At 42.6% G+C, this 24,884-nt stretch overlaps 1 protein-coding gene across 5 annotated transcripts in view; it reads right to left on the bottom strand.

Annotated features, from left to right (window-relative positions):
• Nucleotides 1–24,884, bottom strand: part of LOC118399121 (regulation of nuclear pre-mRNA domain-containing protein 2-like) — a 58,365-nt gene that overhangs the window by 8,606 nt on the left and 24,875 nt on the right. For 3 of the 5 annotated variants that reach the window (XR_004828765.2, XR_004828768.2, XR_004828764.2), the window contains exons 2-11: nucleotides 23,515–23,644; nucleotides 18,220–18,368; nucleotides 17,980–18,032; nucleotides 17,621–17,747; nucleotides 17,141–17,316; nucleotides 16,613–16,961; nucleotides 16,247–16,477; nucleotides 14,765–14,944; nucleotides 7,728–9,939; nucleotides 2,349–2,402 (exon numbers count right to left, since the gene is read on the bottom strand). Coding sequence is in view for 1 of the 5 variants with exons in the window: in XM_035794924.2 (XP_035650817.1) it covers nucleotides 8,060–9,939; nucleotides 14,765–14,944; nucleotides 16,247–16,477; nucleotides 16,613–16,961; nucleotides 17,141–17,316; nucleotides 17,621–17,747; nucleotides 17,980–18,032; nucleotides 18,220–18,368; nucleotides 23,515–23,644 (3,275 nt within the window). In the remaining 4 variants the exon portion in view is untranslated. Of the gene's footprint in view, nucleotides 1–2,289; nucleotides 2,403–6,989; nucleotides 9,940–14,764; nucleotides 14,945–16,246; nucleotides 16,478–16,612; nucleotides 16,962–17,140; nucleotides 17,317–17,620; nucleotides 17,748–17,979; nucleotides 18,033–18,219; nucleotides 18,369–23,514; nucleotides 23,645–24,884 lie in introns of those variants that run through there. The other 2 variants (XR_004828767.2, XM_035794924.2) reach the window with 2 other exon arrangements.

Here is a 24,884-nt window from a genome sequence, read left to right as displayed (position 1 = left end):
TATCACATGCGCCGAATACAACAGCGTGAAATGCTTACTCACAAGCCCTTAGCAGAGTTTTGCAGAGTTTTAAAAGAGTACGAAAAAAGTGCTAAATAAACTAAAAGGAAAAATAGAACACAATAAAATAATAACAAGGCTATATACAAGAGGTACAGGTTAGTTGAGGTAATATGTACATGTAGGTGGGGTAAAGTGACTATGCATAGATAATAAAAAGAGAGTAACAGCAGCACATGTGAAGAGTGTGAAGGAATGTGAATGTGTGTGTGTGGATGTGAGTGTGTGCGTGTGGATGGGTTTCCCTTTGTAGTTTGCAAGCCCTGTCACATTTGACGAGCGTCAGAGCAGGTGTAGTAGGATTCGATCTTCGTTCTGTATTGATGCTTTGCCTGTTTTATGGTTTGTTGGAGGGCGTAACGGGATTTCTTATAAGTGTCCGGATTAGTGTCCAGTTCATTGAAAGCAGCAGCTCTAGCCTTTAGATCAGTGTGGATGTTGCCTGTAATCCATGGCTTCTGGTTGGGATATGTACGTACAGTTACTGTGGGGACAGTGTCGTCGATGCACTTATTAATGAAGCGGGTTACTGATGTGGTATACTCCTCAATGCCATCGGATGAATGGAGGGCGAGCTTTGTACACATCTCTGTGTGTGGAGTAAAACTGATCTAGACTATTTTTCCTCTAGTTGCACATGTGACATTGCTGGTAGAAATGAGGTAAAAAGGATTTCAGCTGTCCTGGATTGAAGTCCCCGGCCACCAGGAGCGTCGCCTCTGGATAAAAATGGTATTGTTTGCTTATGGCTTTATACAGCTCATTGAGTGTGGTCTTAGTGGCAGGATTGATTTCTGGTGGGAAATAGACATCTATGAAGAATACAGATGGAAAAGTGGTCAACAATTTGTGGTCTACAATTTATCAGGAGGTACTCCAACTCAGGTGAAAAAAACCTTGATACTTCCATAATACTAAAGATCACACACCAGCTGTTGTTGAAAAAGAGACACCCCCGATCTTACCGGAGGCTGCTGTTCTGTCTTGCCGATGCACGGAAAACCCAGCAACTGTATATTATACCTGTCCTTGACTCGGTGAAACACAGGATATTACGTTTTTTTTATGTCCTGTTGATAGGATAGTCTCAAATGGAGCTCATCCAGCTTATTCTCCAGTTCGCCAGTAGAACGGAGGGTAAAGGCAGATTATCCACTCATCAACACGGACTCTCTTTGACCTCTGTAATGCCGTCTCCTCTTCACACAAAATGACAGGGATTTGGGCCTGGTCCGGGAGGAGCAGTATATCCTTTGTGTCAGACTCATAAAGATAAAATCCTCGTCCAGTTCGAGGTGAGTAATCTCTGTTCTTATGTCCAGAAGCTCTTTTCTGTCATAAGAAGCGATGGCGGAAACATTATGTACAAAAAAAAAGTAACAAACAGAGCAAGAAAACACAAAATAGCACAATTGGTCAGGAGCCCGTAAAATGGCTGCCATCCCCTCCGGCACAATACTCTGATGTAAAATAGTTTTTCCCCCAAAGTTGACGAAGTACCACGTGTGTCCACTTATATCAGGGCATTCGTAACAACCTAAGCATCACTAAAGTTAGATTAGATCAAATAAGCCTCAAGTAGCAAATTTGACACAAAAATGACTCAATTGTGGGCTTATTTTTCAAGGACAGATTTTGGGCAAAGTAAAACCTTTTGCTTCACCTCATCCTCTCTGATATGACAGAGGTGCTCAAGAAAAGTGGGGGAAGGTGTAGTGGGAGATGATTGGTTGGTAGATTAAGCCGATTAAGCCAATGCCTATCACGCTGTAAATTTCACGTCAATCTTATTGGCTTTCTTATTTTGGCGGAATTGTCAGGGAACGAGATTATTTATATAGTGCACTACTTTGACCAGGGAGCCATTTGTGATGCAACCTTAGTGAATCATACCATCACCCTGATAATAACACTGTGGCCCTTCTCGAATAAGTCACATTGCACCACTAGAGGGTGCTTGAGTAACAATGTACCTTGACTAAAATTGTATCACAAACCTGTGGAATTGATCAATATAATTACTTTGCTGAACTAAATTATGGCCAACACAAGGCCTGTCATGTAGGGGAGTTGTCACAGACACGGATTATGCCTAATCCTGGACTCAAAAGCATTTTCAATAGAAATTCTTGCTCGATCTTGAATTCTATACCATCACAGGGCTACATCTGTGTCAGAGAAACTTCCCTGTATTTAGTACTTCTTTGGCGGTGTTAAATGTGTTATTACTGTGGTTTAGTGGACATTGAGATGACATCAGTCCTTGTTGTATTGTATGTCACTCTCACCAGCGGTTTCCCACTCCTCGCACAGGTCACCATGTCACAGAGTCATCCAGCTTACTGTTAATAGAAGGAGAAAGGAAGGATGGAAAGAAAATAGGTATTAGAACAGAGTAAGATAAGGTGAGGGAAATCAATTAATAAAGCAAATAAAACAACTTTCATCATAAATTCGGCTAACAATTATCCTTGTAGGGGCAATGCACAGAGACCAGAATTAGACTTCACTTCACAGTTGTTTTATGAAAACAAAATCCCACAAGGTTTACACATTTAAAAACAATCTGTAAGGCCCCTACTCTATTGTTTAGTTTTTTGTTTGTTCACATGAGACCTTGTGAAATAAATGGTAGGCTATAGCTGCAAGTCATGTTTTCATTTTTAAGTAATTTTGCATTCATGGAATATCCTTCCTTGAGCACTGCACAGATATTTGCACATGAAAATGACAGGGGATGCATTAGCTCCTTTGTTAATGTGCATGTTCGTTGATGGTATGCACACTTGTAGAGTGTGGCTCTAATATTCAAATTACAGTCTCTTTACATCATGTTGACATTTTTTTTACTCTAGAATATTCCATTCAACATTCGTAAAAACGTTACAATTTGTAGGATATTAGCCTCTGACCTGTAATTCTTATCTGTTTGTGCGTCTGTTTACTGAATGTGCCTGCACCTGGCCACGTTCAGTTGCAAAACGTTCTCGAACGCTGCAGATAGAAATTCAATGAATCCGCCCGACGAGTCTTTATTCTACATATCGGATTATAGGCATGTTTGTTCTGCATACCGTATTTCTATCCAAATGTTGCGCCCTGCTTAACACGGAGCTATTTTTTATGCACGGTTCCGGGCTGATTGGCCACAATTTAAAACATTCGTCAAGAACACATTCGTCGCCAGGCGAGGCGAGGCGGCACGGTCCTTATGAATAGGCAATACTACGCTGCATGTAAACAAACCATGACTGTGTGATACTTCACTTGTGTCTCCAAAACATTGTTCAGTCAGATGTTGTGTCGTATGGTCCTACTGCGATACAAATGTCTGAGAGTCTTTACTGACATCTAGCGCCCGAATACTAATAATAATAATAATAATAATATATGCCATTTAGCAGACGCTTTTATCCAAAGCGACTTACAGTCATGTGTGCATACATTCTACGTATGGGTGGTCCCGGGGATCGAACCCACTACCCTGGCGTTACAAGCGCCATGCTCTACCAACTGAGCTACAGAAGGACCATTGCCCACGTTTGTATGTGTTCAACATGCACACACATCCTACACTATGTCAAATATTACCCTACAATAAAGTTTTGATTCCCTTTATTTTATATATAGCCCTATGTGATCTTGGGCTCCCGAGTGGCGCAGCGGTCTAAGGCACTGCATCTCAGCGTAAGAGGCGTAACTACTGTATCACATCTGGTGATGATTGGGAGTCCCATAGGGACAGTATCGACAGGGGTAGGCAGCCATTTGTTCTTAACTGACTTGCCTAGTTAAATACAGGATACATAAAAAGTAAATCTCCAATGTTAATTACAGAGAAACTGTTTGTAACCATAGCAGTCAGGGTCAACACACTGGGATGCAATATGTAAAATAATCACTTATCTTTTGGTATTTCTTTTAATGGGGAGCTCACAAGCACTTTTCCCATTACTGAAAAAGCTACAAAATGCTACAATGATCTTGTCTATTTTCAAATCAATCTCAAGCTCAATTTCAATAAACAGTCTTCCTTAAATGGTTATTCCCTCAGTACTTGTTCAAAGCCTACTTGAGACATATTTGCCCTGGCAGCATATAAGTGTTTGGTTAATTTTTCTTATTCTAGTATTGTTAATATTGTAAAGAATCACATAGAGAATGTTTTATATTAAAGTCAAGGTCAAGGCCAGAATTTGATCAAAACAGCACTGCATTTAATTTAAACTACATTTATCAAAGCTCATCTTTTTAGTAAAGAATAATGTACACTACATGTCCACAAGTTTGTGGACACCCCTTCAAATTAGTGGATTAGGCTGTTTCAACCACACCAGTTGCTGACAGGTGTATAACATCAGGCACACAACCATGCAATCTCCATAGACAAACATTGGTAGTAAAATGGCCCATACTGAAGAGCTCGGTGACTTTCAAAGTGACAGCGTCATAGGATGCCACCTTTCCAGCAAGTTAGTTTGTCAGATTTCTGCCCTTCTGGAGCTTCCCCGGTCAACTGTAAGTGCTGTTATTGTGAAATGGAAACGCCTAGGAGCAACACTGGCCCAGTTGTGAAGTGGTAGGCCACACAAGCTCACAGAACGGGACTGCCGAATGCTGAAGCACGTAAAAATCGTCTGTCCTCGGTTTCAACACTCACTACTGAGTTCCAGCACAATAACTGTTCATCGGGAGCTTCATGAAATGGGTTTCCATGGCCGAGCGAGCAGTCACACACAAGCCTAATATCACCATGCACAATACAAGCGTCGGCTGGAGTGGTGTAAACCTTGCCGCAATTTGACTCTGGAGAAGTGGAAACACGTTCTCTGGAGTGATGAATCACGCTTCATCTGGCAGTCCGACGGACAAATCTGGGTTTGGCGGATACCAGGAGAACACTACCTGCCAGAATGCATAGTGGCAAATGTAAAGGTTGGTGGATAAGGCATAATGGTCTGGGGCTGTTTTTCATGGTTCGGGCTAGGCCCCTTAGTTTCAGTGAAGGGAAATCTTAAGGCTACAGCATACAATAACATTCTAGACAATTCTGTGCTTCCAACTTTGTGTTAACAGTTTGGAGCAGCCCCTTTTCTGTTTCAGCATGATAATGTCCCTATGCACAAAGCAAGGTCCATATAGAAATGGTTTGTCAAGATCGGTGTGGAAGAACGTGACTGGCGTGCACAGAGCCCTGGCCTCAACCCCATCGAACAGCTTAGGGATGAATTGGAACGCAGACTACGAGCCAGGCCTAATCGCCCAACATCAGTGTCCGACCTCACTAATGCTCGTGGCTGAATGGAAGCAGCAATGTTCCAACATCTAGAGGAAAGCCTTCCCAGAAGAGTGGAGGCTGTTATAGCAGCAAAGGGGGGGGGGACAAACTCCATATTAATGCCCGTGACTTTGAAATTAGATGAGTGTCCACATACTTTTGGTCATGTAGTGTATGACCCCATGCCGAAAGGTACAGGTTTTCTACAACTGAATGTCGAAAGTATTTTCATGGAAGCATAGTGATGCAGGCTACGGTGATAGACATCTCTAATAGTGTGCACTGGCAGCAAAAACATTGACCTAAGCCCGGGGACAGTCTAGTCCTAATGTTTAGGTAACCTTAAATTGAGGTCCTTCACTAACCACTCATTATTTAACATATCCTATCAACAGCAGATCCAGCCGTTGTGCTTTTGCTGTCTAAATTGATCGACAGACCATTCAATTCAATTTAACCTGGGGCAATATGTATCAAGAGTCTCAAAGGATCAGGTCCGCTGTCCATGAAATTGTATTTATTGTAATCGAAATTGCAAATCTGATCCTAAATCCGCACTCCTATTCTGAGACGCTTTATGAATAAGGCCCCTGATCTAAAAGCCCATCAACCTGTCAATCTAACCAATCATGTAAATAATGTACTTTATTGCTTGTTGTTTTATATCTTAGTTACAGGTCAGTGGAGGTTTGCACTGTCGTCACGGAATACTTCGTGTTTCAAAAACATTTTATATCAGGCACCAGCGGGCTATGATCCTCTCCCCCCATGAAAACTAGCAGTTGAGAATATCAGTCATCTAACCATCGAACGAAAACGGTTGGCAACATGGTATGAATCTGTGGCGATATTCATAAAGCTTCTTAGAGTATGAGTGCTGAAAACTGATCCTCGATCAGCACTCCTACTCAAAACGCTCTATGAATAGAGGCCCTAGTCTGAAATAACAAGGTCCTGCATGCAGAATAAATTACTTTCAAAAACATGCCAGGTTTGACAAAAGTTTCCTAATCAAGTTTAATTCTTTGGTGTTTACTGTTGAAATGCAATGATATGCCTCTAATACACTTGCTAAGTCTTGTGTCGTAAGATGTAGGCCCCGAGTGTTTCTATGCTGACCTACAAGGTATGACCTTGTTGGCTGAAATAATATATGGTCACGAGCTAATTAACTCGAAGTAAATTAATTATGTAGCACGTTGCATGGCAACAGATGCGATTCACTTAGGCTATTGCTTCCTACAGTACAACAGACGAGAAAGCACTTACATTTCTCCGTCTGATTTCCGTTTAGTGCATGGGCATCAGGGTTGCGGTCAATTAGAATGTTAGTCAGTGAATCCAGGAAATTACTTGAATATTAAATCCCTAAATAGATAAATACCATCTCCCTTTGAACTTATTGAGAAGTCATTGAAAATAGCTTCTCAATAATGCCATTTAAAAAAAAATGTATTATTGAATTGGAACTTCAGTTTACATCTTGAATTGACTGCCTTAAATTCAAATTGACCAAAACCTGATGGACATTTAACGTTATTGTGGAAGAGGTGACGATGGGAAAGAATCGTGGTGGAAGAAGAATAGGCAAACATGACTCAGGCAGCTGTGAGAGGAATTTCCGCAGGCTGAGAAAGAAAGAAACCTTCCATTGCGGTTTTCAAAATCAGGTTTTTATTAAAGTCAGTACAAGTAAAAGGTAGCTGAAGCCAGAACGTTTCTTGATCCAATTCCAAAATGAACTTCTTTTCTTCTTCGTTGTTTAGGGGAAAAGAAAAATACCATCCCCCTCCCACCCCTAAGCCTTGTTTTATTCTAATATTACCTCTGTGCTGGTGTCATCTTTCTCTGAGAAAGTGATGACACAGCCAGTAAAAGGTTCAATCTTTCGCACTGAACAAAGTTTTGCTTAACAAATATAACATTCAAAATCATAACATTTATGAAATTTATCATCAGTTTCCCCCCAGCTACACAAACGGATACTGTAGAAGGAAATAACGTAATATTAAGTTCAGATTCTCTTTGCGTCTACGTACATAAAATGTAGCATAAACAAAAAGAGACCACGTAGTAGAGATTATCCTGATTGACGGGATCATGGCTAGGTCTTTTCAATGGGAAAACGGGGCTCTACTTTTCATTGAAAAATGACAAGAGAAACGACCCGTCCCTGACGCTTAGGCCTACTTTGCAAAAGAATAACGTCTTAAAATGCAGTTTAAATAATGAACAGTAGTAGTCTTGGATTTAGCTCACTCACGCTAACGCATGCACACAAGCATATTGCACGCTTAGCACTAATTCAGGGGGGGAGATGAATAAAAGACTTAACGTTTTATATTTGAACAAATATGAGAACAAAAATCAAACTGAATTATATATCCACCTCTTATTTTCTTCTATTCCGCTGTGTCTCCGTTGTTCAGGCCGACCTCTCCATTCCCTCTTTCTCCAGATCCACGTCTTCACTCATCCTCTCCTCGATTCCTTTAGATCCTCCCAATTTACTCCTCCTCCAATTGTACTCATCTATTCCCCTCTTCCTCTCAGGCCTCTTAAACCAAGAAGGGGAGCAGAGAAAAGTACACCTCAATTCTTCTGCTTCTTCCCAACTCATCTCTCCTCCTCTTCTAGCCTCGATGTGTCGCGCCCCCTGCCACAATGACATTCCGGTAGCCTAAGCACTGTAATTTGATGTCACCCCAGTCAGTTGACAAGTCAGAAGCGCGGAGGTAGGTGTGGTCTTTTGGGAGGAAAGAACGGACCACCTGGTCCCCCTCTGGGGTGTCTCCCGAAAGGAGGCCCTGGCCGTTTCCCCCTGAGCATGGGCCCACAGAGGGTTGGGCGTGGGCGACCCCACGGGAGGCCTCTCAGGTGTGGCTGGTGAACTGGGTGAAGAGGACGGTGTGGAGGATCGGGAGGCAGGGGCATGTGGTCAGGGTGGTGCAGGTCCATGTGAGGGTGAAGGGGGGGTCTGTGACCATATGGAGGGGAAGAGCTGCGTGGAGGGTAGTTATAGTAGTAAGGGTCTTCTGAGGGAGAGAGGGGGGGAGTGAGGCGCTCTCTGACTCTATAAGGATAATGAGGATCGTCTACAGGTAGATGGTGGAAATCGTCTGGGTGATAATAGTGATCGTCTGGGTGACGATGGAGGTCGTGGGGGTGCTGACGGAAGTTGTCAAGGTGATGCAGGTCGTCAGGCTGACGTCGTAGATCGTTGGGGTGGCGGCGGAGGTCGTCAGTGTGACAAGGGAAATTGTCAGGGTGATGACGGGGGTCATCGGCATGGCGATGAAGGTCATCTGGGTGATAGGGTTGGCCCTCAGGGTGGAAAGCAGATTTGTGCTGGTGATCACTGATAATCACTGGACCTCCCAATGCACTGACGCCCGCCCTGTCATCCTCCATCTCAGAGTTTGGTGAGGGTTGCTCCACAGGCACCATCACCCCTCGCACAATGACAGACGCGGGCGAGCTCTGGTAGTCCTGAGGTGGGGCTGGTATTCCAGGGAAGGGCGGTGGAGGCAGCTGGGGAATGGGGGGCAGAGGGCTGGTGAGGAAGCTTGAGGGGTTGGCCCCCTGTTGGGAAAGCAGAGTTTGAGGATCCTTTGTTTGGTAGGGCTGCGTCTGCCCCTCCCCCTGGTATGCATACCGTCCTGACATGGGGGTTTTGCCATCTCTTGCCCCTGATGCAGCCATGTTGTGGTTGTTAGGATGCAGGGCCCGTCCCTCTGGGTAAGGATTACCATACCATCCTCCTTCACTGACACTGGGGCTTGGCCCTGCCGGAGGCCCTCCTGGTGTGTTACTGGGTAACCCCTCCCTGAGGGTTGGGGCTGACACCTGTGTCGTGATGGGCTGGTAATGGGCCAACCCAGACTCTCTGAGGGAAGGACCTATTCCATGCATCTCTTCATTCCCTCCATAAGGCAACTGGTGGTACCCCTGCCCATTCGGAGCACCTGGTTGTGGTCCTAAGTGGACATGAGGGTTGTTGGGATCCTGCCAGGCTTGGTTGTGGTAGGCAGTTGGAGACTGAGACAGGCTGCCATCTGGATGTTTAGGAACTCCCCCAGAAGAGACCTGACCTTGCTTGGCCAGGAAGGGCTCTGCTCCTCCTGGTGTGTCCAAGAACTCATCCAGGGTGGGGGTGCCTCCTCCGGCCTCGTCCCGCACCGGGGTGCCCTCTAGGGTCGCTGTACCCGCTAAGGGGCTGATGTCGCTGCCTCCCGCTTGCATGGTCTCGCTAGTCAAGCCCAGGCTAAAGGCATTAAAGCCAGGGTTACCCTGCAGGAAGCTGTGGATCTTGGACTCCAGGCTGGAAGCAGAGGGCTTTTCTTCCTTCTCTTGCTCAAGGACCAGCCCTCTGTGAGGGCCGATGTCTAGAGGCTGTGTGGGCTGGGTAAGGAACGCTGCCTGAAGGACGGTGGTGGTATTCCCCACTGTAGGGGCTGATGGGGTTGGTTCGAGCGTAGAGGAGGTGAGAGGAAGGCCTTGAGAGGGTACTGTAGGGGTGGAGGCGGAGGGAGGGAGCTTGCCTGTACTGGGGGAGTATGAGGAGAGGTTTCCCGTTGGGCTGTTTAGAAGAGTGGAGAGGCCTACGAGGGAGCGGGAAAAAAGGGGAGAAAAGGAAATGTGTTAAAATACATGACAACTATAAATGGCAACCTCAAATTGTACGAATCTGAACGATTCAGTACAATAAGTGATAACAGAGTAGAGATCTATACTCTCCATCTGTCACCATTGTATCGGTTTTACATTTACATTTGAGTAATTTAGCAAATGCTCTTATCCAGAGGGACTGACAGTAGTGAGTGCCTACATTTATCATACTATTTCGTACCGGTCCCCTGTGGGAATCAAACCCGCAACCCTCATGCTCTACCAACAGAGCCACATGGGACCACTATGAGGGACAGCCGTTCTGAACTTGAGCACCGCGCGACAAGAAGTTGCCCCCAGTCCTCCCGGTAATTGGGCAACTTTTGCGAATGAGGGAAAGGCTGTGAAATAAGACGACTCAATGTATTTTGAAAGATGAGACGTTGAGTATTACAATAAATATCGCTTTGATGTCATACAACAAGCCTAACACCTGAGTCCAAATGTGCACTTCACATTTCCATATCATAAAACTCATGTCATACAGTGTCAATGTTTATAATCACTAGATTTGATGTAGTTTCAAGATGACATGACGTCATACTCTGGGTTGTCCTGAAGAGAATGAGTCTGGCACCCGCACCTGAATTAACTCATAACTCCTTTCTTTGCGCAACAAAATTACAATCTGGTTCTCTGAATTTATGACTAAGCAAAAACAGGTTTAGACATTTTAGCAAATTCATAAAAAATTAACAACTTAAATATCACATTTACATAAGTATTCAGACCCTTTACTCAGTACTTTGTTGAAGCACCTTTGGCTGCGATTACAGCCTCGAGTCTTCTTGGGTATGACGCTACAAGCTTGGCATACCTGTATTTGGAGAGTCTCTCCCTTTCTTCACTGTAGTTCCTTTCAAGCTCTGTTGGTTGGGATGGGGAGCGTCGCTGCACAGATATTTTCAGGTCCCTCCAAAGAATTTCGATCGAGTTCAAGTCCGGGCTCTGGCTTCGCCCCAGTCTGAGGTCCTGAGGGCTGTGGAGCAGGTTTTCATCAAGGATCTCTCTTTACTTTGCTCTGTTAATCTTTCCCTTGATCCTGACTAGTCTCCCAGTCCCTGCCACTGAAAACAATCCCCGCAGTATGATGCTGCCACCACCATGCTTCACCATACAGTTGGTGCCAGATTTCCTCCAGATGTGGCGCTTGGCATTCAGACCAAAGAGTTTAATCTTAGTTTCATCAGACCACAGAATCTTTTCTCCTGGTCTGAGAGTCCTCTAGGTGCCTGTTGGCAAACTCCAAGTGGGTTGTCATGTGCCTTTTACTGAGGAGTGGCTTGCATCTGGCCACTACCATAAAGGCCTGATTGTTGGAGTGCTGCAGAGATCGTTGTCCTTCTGGAAGATTCTCCCATCTCCACAGAGGAACTCTGGAGCTCTTTCAGAGTAAACATCAGGTTCTTGGTCACCTCCCTGACCAAGGCCCTTCTCCCCCGATTGCTCAGTTTGGCTTGGGCGGCCAGCTCTAGGAAGAGTCTTGGTGGTTCCAAACTTCTTCCATTTAAGAATAAGTGTTCTTGGAGACCTTCAATGCTGCAGAAATGTTTTGGTACCCAGATCTGTGCCTCGGAGCTCTACGGACAATTCCTTCGACCTCATGGCTTGGTTTTTGCTCTGACATGAAATGTCAACAGTGAGACCTTATATAGACAGGTGGACTCCCATCAAGTTGTAGAAAAATCTCAAAGATGATCAATGGAAACAGGATGCACCTGAACTCAATTTCGAGTCTCATAGCAAAGGATCTGAATACTTATGTAAATAAGATATCGGTTTTTCATTATAAAAAATAAATACATTTGCACAAAAAAAAACTGTTTTTGCTTTGTCATTATGGGGTATCGTGTGTACCGTAGATTGATGTCATTATGGGGTACTATGTGTGTGTGTGTGTGTAGATGGGTGAGAGAAAAAATATATATTTAATCCATTTTAGAATTAGGCTGTAACATACCAAAATGTGGAAAAAGTCAAGGGGTCTGAATACTTTCCAAATGCACTGTATATTGAAAAACTGAGTTTTGTTGGATTTGTTGAAAGAACATTTGGTCCATGAGCCCTTTATGGAGTGGCCACTTACAGTGCCTTATGAAAGTATTCATAACACTTGACTTATTCCACATTTTGTTATGTTACAGCCTGAATTCAAATGGATTAAATAGATGTTTTTTCTCTCACCCATCTACACACACACACACAAAATACCCCATAATGACAAAGTGTGAACACGTTTAGACATTTTTGCAAATGTATATAAAATGAAATACAGAAATATAACATTTTACTTAAGTATTCACACCCCTGAGACAATACATGTTAGAATCACCTTTGTCAGCGATTACAGCCGAGAGTCTTTCTGGGTAAGTCTCAAAGGGCTTTGCACACCAGGATTGTACAATATCTGCACATCATTTTTACAATTCTTCAACTCCAGTGTATATTTCTGCTGAAATGTGAATTTGTTTTGCAGCGTGTTGGAAAGCAGACAACCTTCTTTTCTTGTGCTTAGCTCTCTTCCATTTATTTTTATCACCCCAAAAAACTCCCTTGCCAATTACAAGCATACCCCCATAACATGATGCAGCCACCACCATGCTTGAAAATATGAAGGGGGCCTCCCGAGTGGTGCAGTGGTCTAAGGCACTGCATCGCAGTGCTAGCTGTGCCACTAGAGATGCTGGTTCGAGTCCAGGCTCTGTCGCAGCCAGCCGCGACCGGGAGACCCATGGGGCGGCACACAATTGGCCCAACGTCGTCCGGGTTAGGGGAAGGTTTGGCCGGCAGGGATGTTCTTGTCCCATCACGCAATTGGCGACTCCTGTGGAGGGCCGGGCGCAGTGCACACTGACATGCGGCTGGCTTCCGGGTTATGCGGGCATTGTGTCAAGCAGCAGTGCTTGGCTGAGTTGCGTTTCAGGGGACGCACAGCTCTCGGGAGTCACAGCAATGGACAAGACTAACTACCAATTGGATACCACGAAAATGGAGAGAAAAAGGGATTAAAAATCTATATAAAAAATAAAGAAAATATGAAGAGTGGTTCTCAGTGATGTGTTGGATTTGCCCCAAACATAACGCTTTGTATTCAGGACCAAATGTCAATTTCTTTGCAGTTTTACTTTAGTGCTTTATTGCACTTTATTGCACTTAGGTTAGTATTGTGTAGTAACTACAATGTTGTTGATCCATCCTCAGTGTTCTATCACAGCCATTAAATTCTGTAACTGTTTTAAAGTCTGTCACGTTCGACAAAGAAACACTTAAACTACAAAACAACAAAATGAACGTGAAGCTAAATATAGTGCTGACACAGGCAACTAACACATAGACAATGACCCACGAAATAACCCAAGGAATATGGCTGCCTAAATATGGTTCCCAATCAGAGACAACGATAAACAGCTGCCTCCTAATTGAGAACCAATCTAGGCAACCATACATATAAATACCTAGACTTGTGAAAACCCATAGACTTACAAAAAACCCTAGACAATACGAAAACACATATATCACCCGTGTCACACCCTGACCTAACCAAAATTAGTTAGGAAGGACGCCTGAATCTTTATAGTGACTGGGTGTATTCATACACCATCAAAGTGTAATTAATAACTTCACCATGCTCAAAGGAATATTCAATGTCTGCTTTTGTTGTACCCATCTACCAATAGATGCCCTTCTTTGCAAGGCATTGGGAAACCTCCCTGTGGTTGAATACACTTTTTAATTCACTGCTCGACAGAGGGACCTTACAGATAATTGAATGTGTGGGGTAGAGAGATGAGGTAGTCATAAAAAATCATGTTAAACACAGAGTGAGTTCATGCAACTCATTGTGACTTGTTAAGCACATTTTTACTCCTTAATTTATTTGGGCTTGCCAAAACAAAGGGGTTGAATACCTATTAACACAAGATATTTCAGCTTTTCATTTTGAATTCATTTGTAAACATCTCTAAAAACATCATTCCACTTTGACTTCATGTGTTAGTGTGTGTAGGCCAGTGACACAAAATCTCAATTGAATCAATGTTAAATTCAGGCTGTGACGTAACAAAATGTGGAAAAAGTCAAGTGGTGTGAATACTTTCTGAAGGCACCGTAGAGGTGCAGGAACTCAAGCAGTAGACAATGTGAGGTGCCGATACTTAGTTCTATGACCTGCCCAAGTTAAGCACTGAGTCTGCCACTGTTTTAGACTAAATTAGAATTGAGGTGATGCACACTTACTTGTATCCCATCTGCCACTTATTATATATATCTATTTTTTTTAAATCAAAACACATTTGCAAGCATCTTGTGTCCCACAGCGACCTGCTTTGTAACGCGATTCACTATGAAACATGACAGATGTGCCAGACAGATTCATACTCTGGTAATAGATAGTAGCAGCAGACTCTATAGTCTGCAGAGCATTACTAGTTTCCAGGCACATTTTTAGTTACTTAAGAAATACTGCACCAAAAACCTTAGCTAGATGTATAGTTGTGTGATTAAAACCTCCTATGCAAAAAAGTCTAAATGTTTTACTGAGTTATTTCGTCTGACTGTTTTGAAGAAGTGGTAGGCTAGTTTGTTGCTACGGTGTCTCAAGAGCTACAAAAATCAGTAACTGCCAGGGTATGATAACACACGCACATCAAACCACACCCTCAAGACTGAAATCATGTTTTTCTTCATGAGCAACAGAAAAACATGGGGAATCGATGAGTTCAGTCGCTCTTTGACATTTGCTCTACCCCAGTTTCTCACCATGTCGCCCGCTGGCCTGCTCCTGGGTTTTGGACAGTGCACCGAGGAGCGCCTCGGGAGTCATGTCCACTTTGGATAAGACGCTGGCCAGAGGGCTGGCTACCTGGGGGGCTACTGGGGCAGGAGGGGTGGTCTTGGCTGGAGAAGAGGGGCAGACCAAAGAAGCACCTGGACTCACTCCTGGAGAGGGAGGAAAATACAGATTTTAATTTTAAAATTGGCCATTTATTATCCTCTCATAGGGTAGTGGAATATGTATTGTCGATGATCACTGTGACGCAACCTTGTTCATGACCAGCAGACTGAATAGTTGGTAAATGCTCTAAAAACTGGCTTCTCAGTTACACTGACTTCACAAGATGTTGTGATGTCAAATGCTGTTTAACAATGTAATAGTAATGTAATAGATAGAATGTTATGGTTGTCACAATCAACAGGATGTTTTGAGGATGTAACAGTAGCTAAAGGAACAATACTAGGCTACAAGTGACATAAGAATAACAGCGTCGATTCTGAATTGAAATGTAAATTGAATTATAATTCAATTATTGTATTACATTTTAATTGACCACACCCCACAGAAAACACAATTTGAATTAAAGGAAATTTAATTTAATTCAATGAAATTCAAATAGGTAACGGCTATTTATACTGAACACAAATATAAAAAAACGCAACATGCAACAATTTCAAAGATTTTACTGAGTTACAGTTCATATAAGAAAATCATTCAATTGAAATTCTTTAGGCCCTAATCTATGGATTTCACATGACTGGGCAGGGAGTGCAGACATGGGTGGGCCTGGGAGGGCATGGGCCCACCCACTGGGGAGCTAGGCCCAGCCAATGAGTATGAGTCTGGGATCTTTTATTTCAGCTAATTTGTGTTCAATGGAAATGGCTATTATGTATCTGTACATACATCACTATACATAATGTATGGTAGCCAATACTATGTTTAACACATGGATGAACCATTTCATTTTTAACTCATTCCCCTAAAACAATAATTTTGTAGGTTGTCTTCAATCATTTATATTTCACTTACATGTTATTAAATTATTTCCCCAAGAAGGCATTATATCAAATCAAACACACCAGAACAACCTAACATATCATGACAAATGCACACAAAAATACTGTTCGACATCTATGAGTTATAATCAAGCTAATGTTTGAAATCGTATCTATTTTTTAAAGAATTAACTGACAGATGCTTTTGGTAAAATATTTGTCAAAGGAATGAGACTTTCACGTCATAGTTTAATTTACTTTAATAAAATTATACTTTTAATTCAAATTAAACAAAACGTTAATTCAAGGGTTGAATTGACCCCAACCTTGGACTGCAAAATCAGAATAACAGTGTTGATGATGTAATGGTGTTTATGATGTGCCATCAGAATAACTGTGCCGTTGATGCAATAGTGGCTGCCTGCATGTAAGTGCCTTTATGATGTTACAATAACTGAAGTTTCTCACCTGGTTTCTTCATGACAGAGGTGATGCTGCTGAGGATAGAGCTAATTTTACCCAGGTCTACATTGGCGAGGTTGCCTGATAGGTTGGTTATAGGGGTCACTGGGATCATGAGAGCTGGGAAAGGTGTGGCCTGTGGGACAGGCTTTGTCTCTGTGGCCAGCGGCAGCTGTGTGACAACAGGCACAGGAATGGGGTCTGGAGATGGGACGGGAATTTCAACTCGCTCTTCAACTGTGAAAACAGAGGAAACAAGTTGCAATACAATCTAGTCTTATAGCTATAATGAGGCACATAAAAGTAATACATCCTGTCCCTTAACACCCTGCGCCCAATCACTGCTCTGCATCACCTGCCATTCCCCCTCACCTATGATACCGACGCTCTCTGCCTCCTCCTCATCCGAGAGCTCCATGTCCTCCACATCGCGGTTGTCTGACTCCCCGACAGTGAAGCCCTGCTTTGGGGAGCCACCGGGGGAGGACAGGGGGCTGGGTGCTTCCCCCAGAGTGATTTCCGCCTCATCATCCATGGCCAGGCCATCCAAGTCAGATTCTGGGTCGGCCAGGCCACGGAAGGGGGACTCTGAGCCATTGGGGGATGGGGCATCCATCGAGGGCGAGGGGAGGGGCGACTCATCCAGGTCTGGTAAGGTGGACTTGAGGCTGTCCAGCTTACGCTTGAGGTGGGACACCCGGTTGGCAAACGTCTTGTAGGCCTTAAATAGACGTTTTTTTAAAAACACTCAGACTCAAACACACGGCCAATTATTTTTTACAAATCTATGCAACTCAAGTCTTACTGCTAAAGCCCACCACTAAAACCAAAGAGAACCGCTTTCAACCTTTCACAACAGATGCAAAGGCATTACGGACACCATCTAGTTCAGCTACTCACATTGGCGACTATCTTGACCTCCTTATACTGCATCTCGTAGAAAATGTCTGCGTTGCCAAGAGCATTCAACAGAGGGGACCCTCCTTTGATCTGCCGGTCAAGGAAGGCCACAAACTCCTTTAGCTTCGCACTGCCATCCTCAAAGTCCTTGGAGTGCCTCTTTCCCCCTGCCTTATCTGAAGGGGTGGTTGATTTGGAGAGAGAAATAATAAAGACTTGGTCAGACTAAAATAAGCCTCATCTCCTCCTAGGTCAGAGGGGCCAGACAGGGGTCAAGGCCTTTTCTTTCTGAGTAGTAAGAGACGGCCTCGTGTCTTTTCCAGTTCCTGTGCCAATGCTCATTGACAACATTACAGGAGGATGTGGGCCCTGGTCAAAAGTTGCACTGTTTAGGGAATACGGTGCCATTTGGGACACAGACAGGGCCAATGCTCATGGACGACTTTGCAGGAGGTTCTGTGTCAGCCTAAACCTTGTTACCTTTCAGTCTCTTGAGGTCCTTGGTGCTGCAGACGTCCACCCTCATGGCTGCCAGCTGTTTCTCCTTTAGCGCCACTTCCTCCACAGAGCTGTGGTACTTAGAGAGATGATCGATGAATGCCTGGGGCTGCATGACAGGACACCGTCAGAGAGCCAAACCACAGGACATGGCAATAGTTAAGGTCAAGTTCAACTCAACATACTAGCTTTGTAGTACAAGCATTTACTTGAAGTATTTACAGTATTTCTCGAGAGGATATGCAGTAACAAAAAAAATTCATATTCAATTGAGATTTAAAAAAAGAAGCCAAACAGAGCAGAACATAGAATATATCCTATAGTCGGTAGTGGACACTTACAACAAATTCAGCTACAATCTTAGATTGAAGAGCAGCTTTAGGGTTGACTGGAGCTGAAATTACATAACTTTGTCATGGACATTTCTTAACACAACACACAAGCATTGAACAGAACAGCTTAAAATGCCACACAATTAAAAGTGAAGTACAACAATAAACATGATGCCTCATTCTCTTGACATTTGTACAATTTCGAAAGACACTCTGCTGATGGTACATAGTTAGAACTGATTCACTCACCTTTAGGTGTTTCTAAAGCAATAGGTGACTCCTCTTTGACCAGACTGGCCCTCAGCTCAGCTATGAGCTCCTCTTTGTACACACTCCTCTCCTCCCAGATGGATAATATCCTGTCCACTGACTTCATCACCTTAGAGTCTCCCACATTACTGCAGGACAGGAGACAGAAAAGTTCATCACTGACATGGCAATGATGTGTAAAGTAGCCCTGATGAGAAGATCAAACTCTCCTTATTTCAACCACGATGAGGTACCGGGTCGGAATGCCCTTTGCCTCCAGAACACCCCGATTTCTTTGGGTGTGGATTCTACAAGGTGTCAGAAACATTCCACAGGGATGTTGGTCCATGCTGACACGATGACATCACGCAGTTGCTGCAGATTGAGAGAATGGCGATTGATGCCGTTTTACAGGCTCCTAACCAATTGTGGTATTTGTTTATAATTCATGTGCGTTTTTTTGTACCTTTTGTTTTACATTAACATACGGTGGCAAAAACATTATGACCGAAAAGAGCTTCTGGACATCAGAACAGCGATTACTCAACTCGAATTGGACAAAGATTTTTTCTTTAATGAATCGGAGCCTAAAGTTGTACGGCTCCTAAGCAAACAAGAGAACACACACCCAGAAGTGCCTCTCCTCGTGGCCGGGGCCTTTAATGCAGGTAAACTTACATCCATTTTACCTCACTTCTACCAGTATGTCACATGTGCAACAAGAGGGAAAATCATATTTTGTACACATGACTCTTCCGTGGTGCTGTAAAATTTGTGAATGTTGTCTCTTGTAATAATACAGTAAATTCTATACATTAGTTTATACTGGATTAAGAATACAACTGTAATTGCATTAGTTATGCTCCAATATCCCATCAACCTTGTGACAACATCAGTTCTTTTTAAGTCTTGGTTCCAATAGAAAAATATATAATCTAAGAGATTGTCGGTAGGATATTCTCTCTGCAAGGTTTTGCATATCTTATCTATCATATGAACATCCTTTTCTGACTCAGATAAGACTCCCTCAACATTGTTCAAAATTGCTTTTTAATTCTGTCACATGGAAATGTATTTCCTGTTACCAAGTCATTTACAGTTCATTTACAGACTTCAGTTTTCCATGTGGCTAAATTTCTAGGTGTATTTTGAAAAGCTATCCAAGGATTGTTCCGTAGGGTTGTGTTCTTGTGATATTGGTTCTTGTAGAATACGTTTTATTTTCTTACATATTGTTATAGTGTTCTTAACTATGAAGTTGTTAATGTTCTTAGCTTTATCCTTTGGAAATAGACACGTGAAAAAATGCTGGGGATGAGCATGCACATCTTCAATATGTACCCATTGTTCCTCTTTAGTGCATTTAACTATTCGTTGCAAGTAAAAGCCTTGGGTTGCAAGTAAAAGCCTTAGAATTCCAAGTCTGGAAGGTTCTCAGACTTAGTAAGATATAAAAACCTTTTTATTCTATGAATTTTAGTTGCCCATAAAACGTTGGGAGCCATGCCATTCTGAAAAGGTTTATTCTACTTGTAACATTTATGGAAAGATTGTTCCATATAATTAGACCACATTAATTTAAAATCCTGAGATTGTTGTGTATTCTGAAAATATGTTTAGCAAAGGGGGTATTGAGTTTTCAATATTGGTGAGGTATATCAGGAGATCATCTGCTAATGAGTTTAGTTTATATTCATGTTTACCAATACTGATACCTGTTACCTTTGGGTCCTGTCTAATTATTTCTGCTATCGGTTCAATTACCAGTACAAACAGGAGAGGGAGATGGGACATCCCTGTCTTGTGCCCATATCTAAAGCAATTATATCAGATAATGTATCATTTGTGTATATTTTTGTTTTAGGACATTTATATAATTATCTTAATTACATTAATTTTTTTCAGCCGGAAAGTTGAAAGCTTACAAAGTTTTTAATAGAAAAGGCCACTCAAGACGGCCAAAAACCTTTGACATCAACATCCATTATTGATAAATCTAGTTTTTTTTTAACGTATTGTATTAAACTGAAACATGTTCTTGTATTTCTTTTGTAAGTGTATTTTTAATCAACTCTGTTTGACTGACATGTATCAAGTTTGGTGAGACTTTTTCCATTCTATTGCTTATAAGCTTATGAAGTCTATTATCAGCAGGGGACTCCAGATTTTCCTTGTGTTAATGTAATTGAAATAACAGTTTGATACATGTAACTAGGAAGTACTGAATTGAGTGACGTGTTTTGCCATGTGTAAATAGGGGCGCTACTTTGTCCCAAAATGTTGAATAGAATTCTATGGGAAAGCCATTCATTCCTGGTGCTTTTCTCCATGTGAATGTTTGAACAGTATCTAATATTTATTTTGGGGTGATGGATGTCTCTGGATAAGAGCGTCTTTTTAAATGTAAATGATTCTTTTTTTGTCTGCTTTTAGATAATAATTGCTATAGGATCCATCCAACTGTTGTTTATTTCTGATTTATATACATCTTCATAGAAGCTTTTAAAATAGTCTTTATTAGCGTTGTTGTTTCAAATTACTGCATTTGTATCTGTTTCTTATAACTGGTTTAGCATGTATTCATTTTGTGACAGCTGTAAGATATTTGAAAATAAAAATAAAAGAGAGCCGCACACTCTAGGAGCTCAGATGCAAAAAAATTAATACCAACGTTTCGACAGCCAAGCTGTCTTCATCGGGGTATAATCACAAACACAGCGGGATGACTCGTTTATATAGTGTCAAAAGACACAGGTGTCTGTAATCATGGCCAGGAGTGGCCTAATATCATTGGTTAATAATCAAATATTAAAATGTCATACAAAGAACAGCATACAAACAAATGGAAAGCATACAATCATAGATTAATTTGACTATACAAGTTTACAAACAATTACAATGGCAAAGTCACAATAAGTGTAACTGTAAGATATTTACCAGTTTTATTTGCCATTAAGTAGTATGCTTTATCTGAGTTTAACCTGTAGTTGTTGGCTCTCTTCAAAAGTAAAAGATCTCATACTTGCTTAAATTCAGAAATTGTATTTTCTTCTTTTATGTCCACATTTGTAATGTTAAAGGTTCTTTTTTCGTTTAAATATTTAATACATCTTGGGTCCAGAAGTTCATTCTCCAAATTTTGTCGCTAAGTGTATTTTCTATGTAATTAAGCACGATACCGGAGAATTATATTATATCATACATTTTTATAATTCAGTAAATTGTTATTAAAATGTAGTCAATTCGTGAATAGATTTTCTTACTTTGAGAAAAAAAAGAATTGTCTTTTGCAGTTGTGAATAGTAATCTCCAGGTGTCCTGTAAATTATTTGCTGAGATTACATTTTTCATCCTCTTGAAGGCTCCCTAAATTTGTCTTTTTTATTGCTATTACTATTTCATTGTCTATCAATTTTATCAAATGTATGATTGAGATCATCTGCTAAAATAATAGTTCCTGATCCAATATAGTTTGAACTCTAAAAACACCAGATTTGCCCCCTGATGGGATACACAATGAAATCATTGTTAATTTTCCACCATGTAACAATGTACAATTTAATTTACACCACTTTACTTACGCATCCATTTTTCTTCATTCACACACACCTTATGCCTCCGCACACCCATTCATATGCACAGACATATGCACCCACCCACACACACAAACACATCCATAGAATAATTATTGACAAACATTCCTCTTTTAAATTGCATTTTCAGTGTCCATGTATCTCTTTTTTTACCCCTATTTTCTCCCCAATTTCTCCCCAATTGGTAGTAGTTGCAGAGATGAGACACTCGGGAGAGGCGAAGGTCGAGAGCCATATGCGTCCTCCGAAACACAACCCAACCTAGCTGCACTGCTTCTTGACACATTCAATCCGGAAGCCAGCCGCACCAATGTGTCGGAGGAAACACTGTACACCTGGCGACCTGGTCAGCGTGCACTGCGCCCATCCCGCCACAGGAGTCACTAGTGCACATTCAACCCGGAAGCCAGCCGCACCAATGTGTCGGAGGAAACACCATACACCTGGCGACCTGGTCAGCGTGCACTGTGCCCGGCCCGCCACAGGAGTCGCTAGTGCCTGATGAGACAAGGATATCCCTGCCGGCCAAACCCGGTCGACGCTGGGCCAATTGTACGTCGCCCCATGGACCTCCCGGTCGTGGCTGGCTGCGACAGAGCCTGGGCTTGAACCCAGAATCTGTGGTGGTACAGCTAGCACTGCCTTAGACCACTGCGCCACCCGGGAGGCCCTGTGTCCATGTATCTCATTGGCATCGGCTAATTATAGCATTACTTCTTAAGAGGTAAACAGTTACTTTTGACAATAGAGTCTAGATTGTATTTGGTGGAGGGGGAAAAAAGTCTCAATTTACGATAAGCTGGTCTTGGGTATCACTGTATGTAGCCTAGTGCGCTCTCTTTCAACTGGAAAGGTCTCCTATAACCTGTTCAGGGCTTCATCGTTGCTTGTGAACTCCATGCTCTGTGTTCCCTACCATACCCACAGCACTGCCAGGAATCGGAGTTGAGACTTCATTCCTTTTTCCTCTGGTGACTGTCTGATTGGAATGAATTGCTTGCGTTTTTCCCTCAGCTTAGCAGACAGGTCCAGGACGAATCGAATGGACTGGCCATGAATTTTGATCTCCTTTTCCCCCTCATTTTGCCCAATCTAACATTCAATCTAACTGTAACTGAATGCCTCGATAATATAATAATATATGCCATTTAGCAGACGCTTTTATCCAAAGCGACTTACAGTCATGTGTGCATACATTCTACGTATGGGTGGTCCCGGGAATCGAACCCACTACCCTGGCGTTACAAGCGCCATGCTCTACCAACTGTGCTACAGAAGGACCAGGTCGCCAGGTGTATGGTGCCTGATTTATATAGCAAGTCATGGCCACGTGACTCACTGTCTGTAGGAACGATACATTTCATGAGCGGGTTGTACCTAATAAACTGGCCACTGAGTGTATAGTGCACTACTTTTGACCAGAGCTCCATTGGCGCAGGTCAAAAGTAGTGAACTATAAAGGGAACAGGAATAGGATGCCATTTGGGACAGTCATTGACTCGTATGGTGAATAAACAAAAGTATTGTAGACATTAGCTCTGACCCTGACCGTGTGGTTTACTCCAGGGTGAAGTTTCCCCATAGGTACAGATCTATGATCTGCTCACCCTCCCCTAATCCTAAACTTAACCATTAGTGGGGGGAAATGTTAAACCGACCCATGATCAGCATCTAGAGGCCACAAACAGTGTGATTTACTCACTTGACCAGCTGGAAGGCCTCAGGGAGCACGTCGGCGAAGGCAGTACGGTAGACAATGGCATTTTTCCTCTTACAGTTCTGAATGACATCGTTGGCGAGGTAGAACAAATTGAGACGGTGAGAAGCCTCAGCTGCCAGGAGAAAGGAGCAGGAAAAAGGAGGGAGAGAGAGAATAGTTGAATTGAAAACTTAAGTGGCGGAACTCTACAAAAATTGACCATGCCAAGTGTTACACACACAAATACCATACAACATCCTATTTGTCTAGCCTTTCAGTACCTGACACTGACACTACTACAGCATTAGGTTTATATAGGTAACTGCCAAAATAAAAGGTAACACCAGTGTCTTAATAGGGCGTTGGGCCACCACGAGCCACCATAACAGCTTTAATGAGTCTTGTCTTAGATTCAACAAGTGTCTGGAACTCTATTGGAGGGATGCGACACCATTCCTTCACAATCAATTTGATAATTTGGTGTCTTGTTGATAGTGATGGAAAACACTGTCTTACCAACCACTCCTGAATCTTCTGTAAGTGTTCAATTGTGTTGAGCTCCAGTGACAGACAGCCATGGCATATGGTTTACATCGTTTTCATGCGCATCAAATCATTCAGTGACCACTCGTGCCCTGTGGATGAGGGCATTGTCATCCTGGAAGAGACCACTCCCATCAGGATAGACCATAGGTTGAAGGCGGTCACTCAGAATGGCTGCGTATTTATTGGTGTTTACCTTGCCCTCTAAGGCGTTGACTGGACCTAAACCATGGACCCCACCTGCTTTCAATATACTTTGTATCCCTCATTTACTCAAGTGTTTGCTTTATTTTGGTAGACACCTGTACATTGCCTTCTCGTAACCTAAGGCTAACTTGCCTGCATTTCATTCAAACTAGGCTACTCTTCATCCTGTCCTGCACTGACTGAAACCATGTTTTGGGTGGTTTAACAGATACAGGCCGAAAGCCTTGCACCGGGTCCAAAATACCCTGGCCTAGAGCCTGGGCTGTTCCACTTTCAAAGGCTGTGACACAAAGCTTTATCCAAGGCCAAGTAGGCTCTACATTTAAAAATGATATATTTTCCCTTATTTTCCCTGCTTTCCCCTCGTTGTCAAACGAACCCCAACGTCTCAATACCGTTAGCAGGTGATGACGGCATCATTGTCACCGATACTGTTATGGTTCTATATAATACCAAGACAAATCCAAACCAAATTTGATTTACAAAAGAACCAAGATTACATTTATTCGAGGGTCCCATTATCTTTCAAATATCTGCAAGCCATCTCCCCAAAAAATAGTTTTCAAAGATTTCACCTGCGTTCTAAACAAAGCAGCATTTAATAGGCTACCATGACATTTAGC

Source organism: Oncorhynchus keta, chromosome 20, assembly GCF_023373465.1.
Source record: "Oncorhynchus keta strain PuntledgeMale-10-30-2019 chromosome 20, Oket_V2, whole genome shotgun sequence".
Taxonomy (NCBI): Eukaryota; Metazoa; Chordata; class Actinopteri; order Salmoniformes; family Salmonidae; genus Oncorhynchus; species Oncorhynchus keta.
This window is presented reverse-complemented; position numbering and strand designations above follow the sequence as displayed.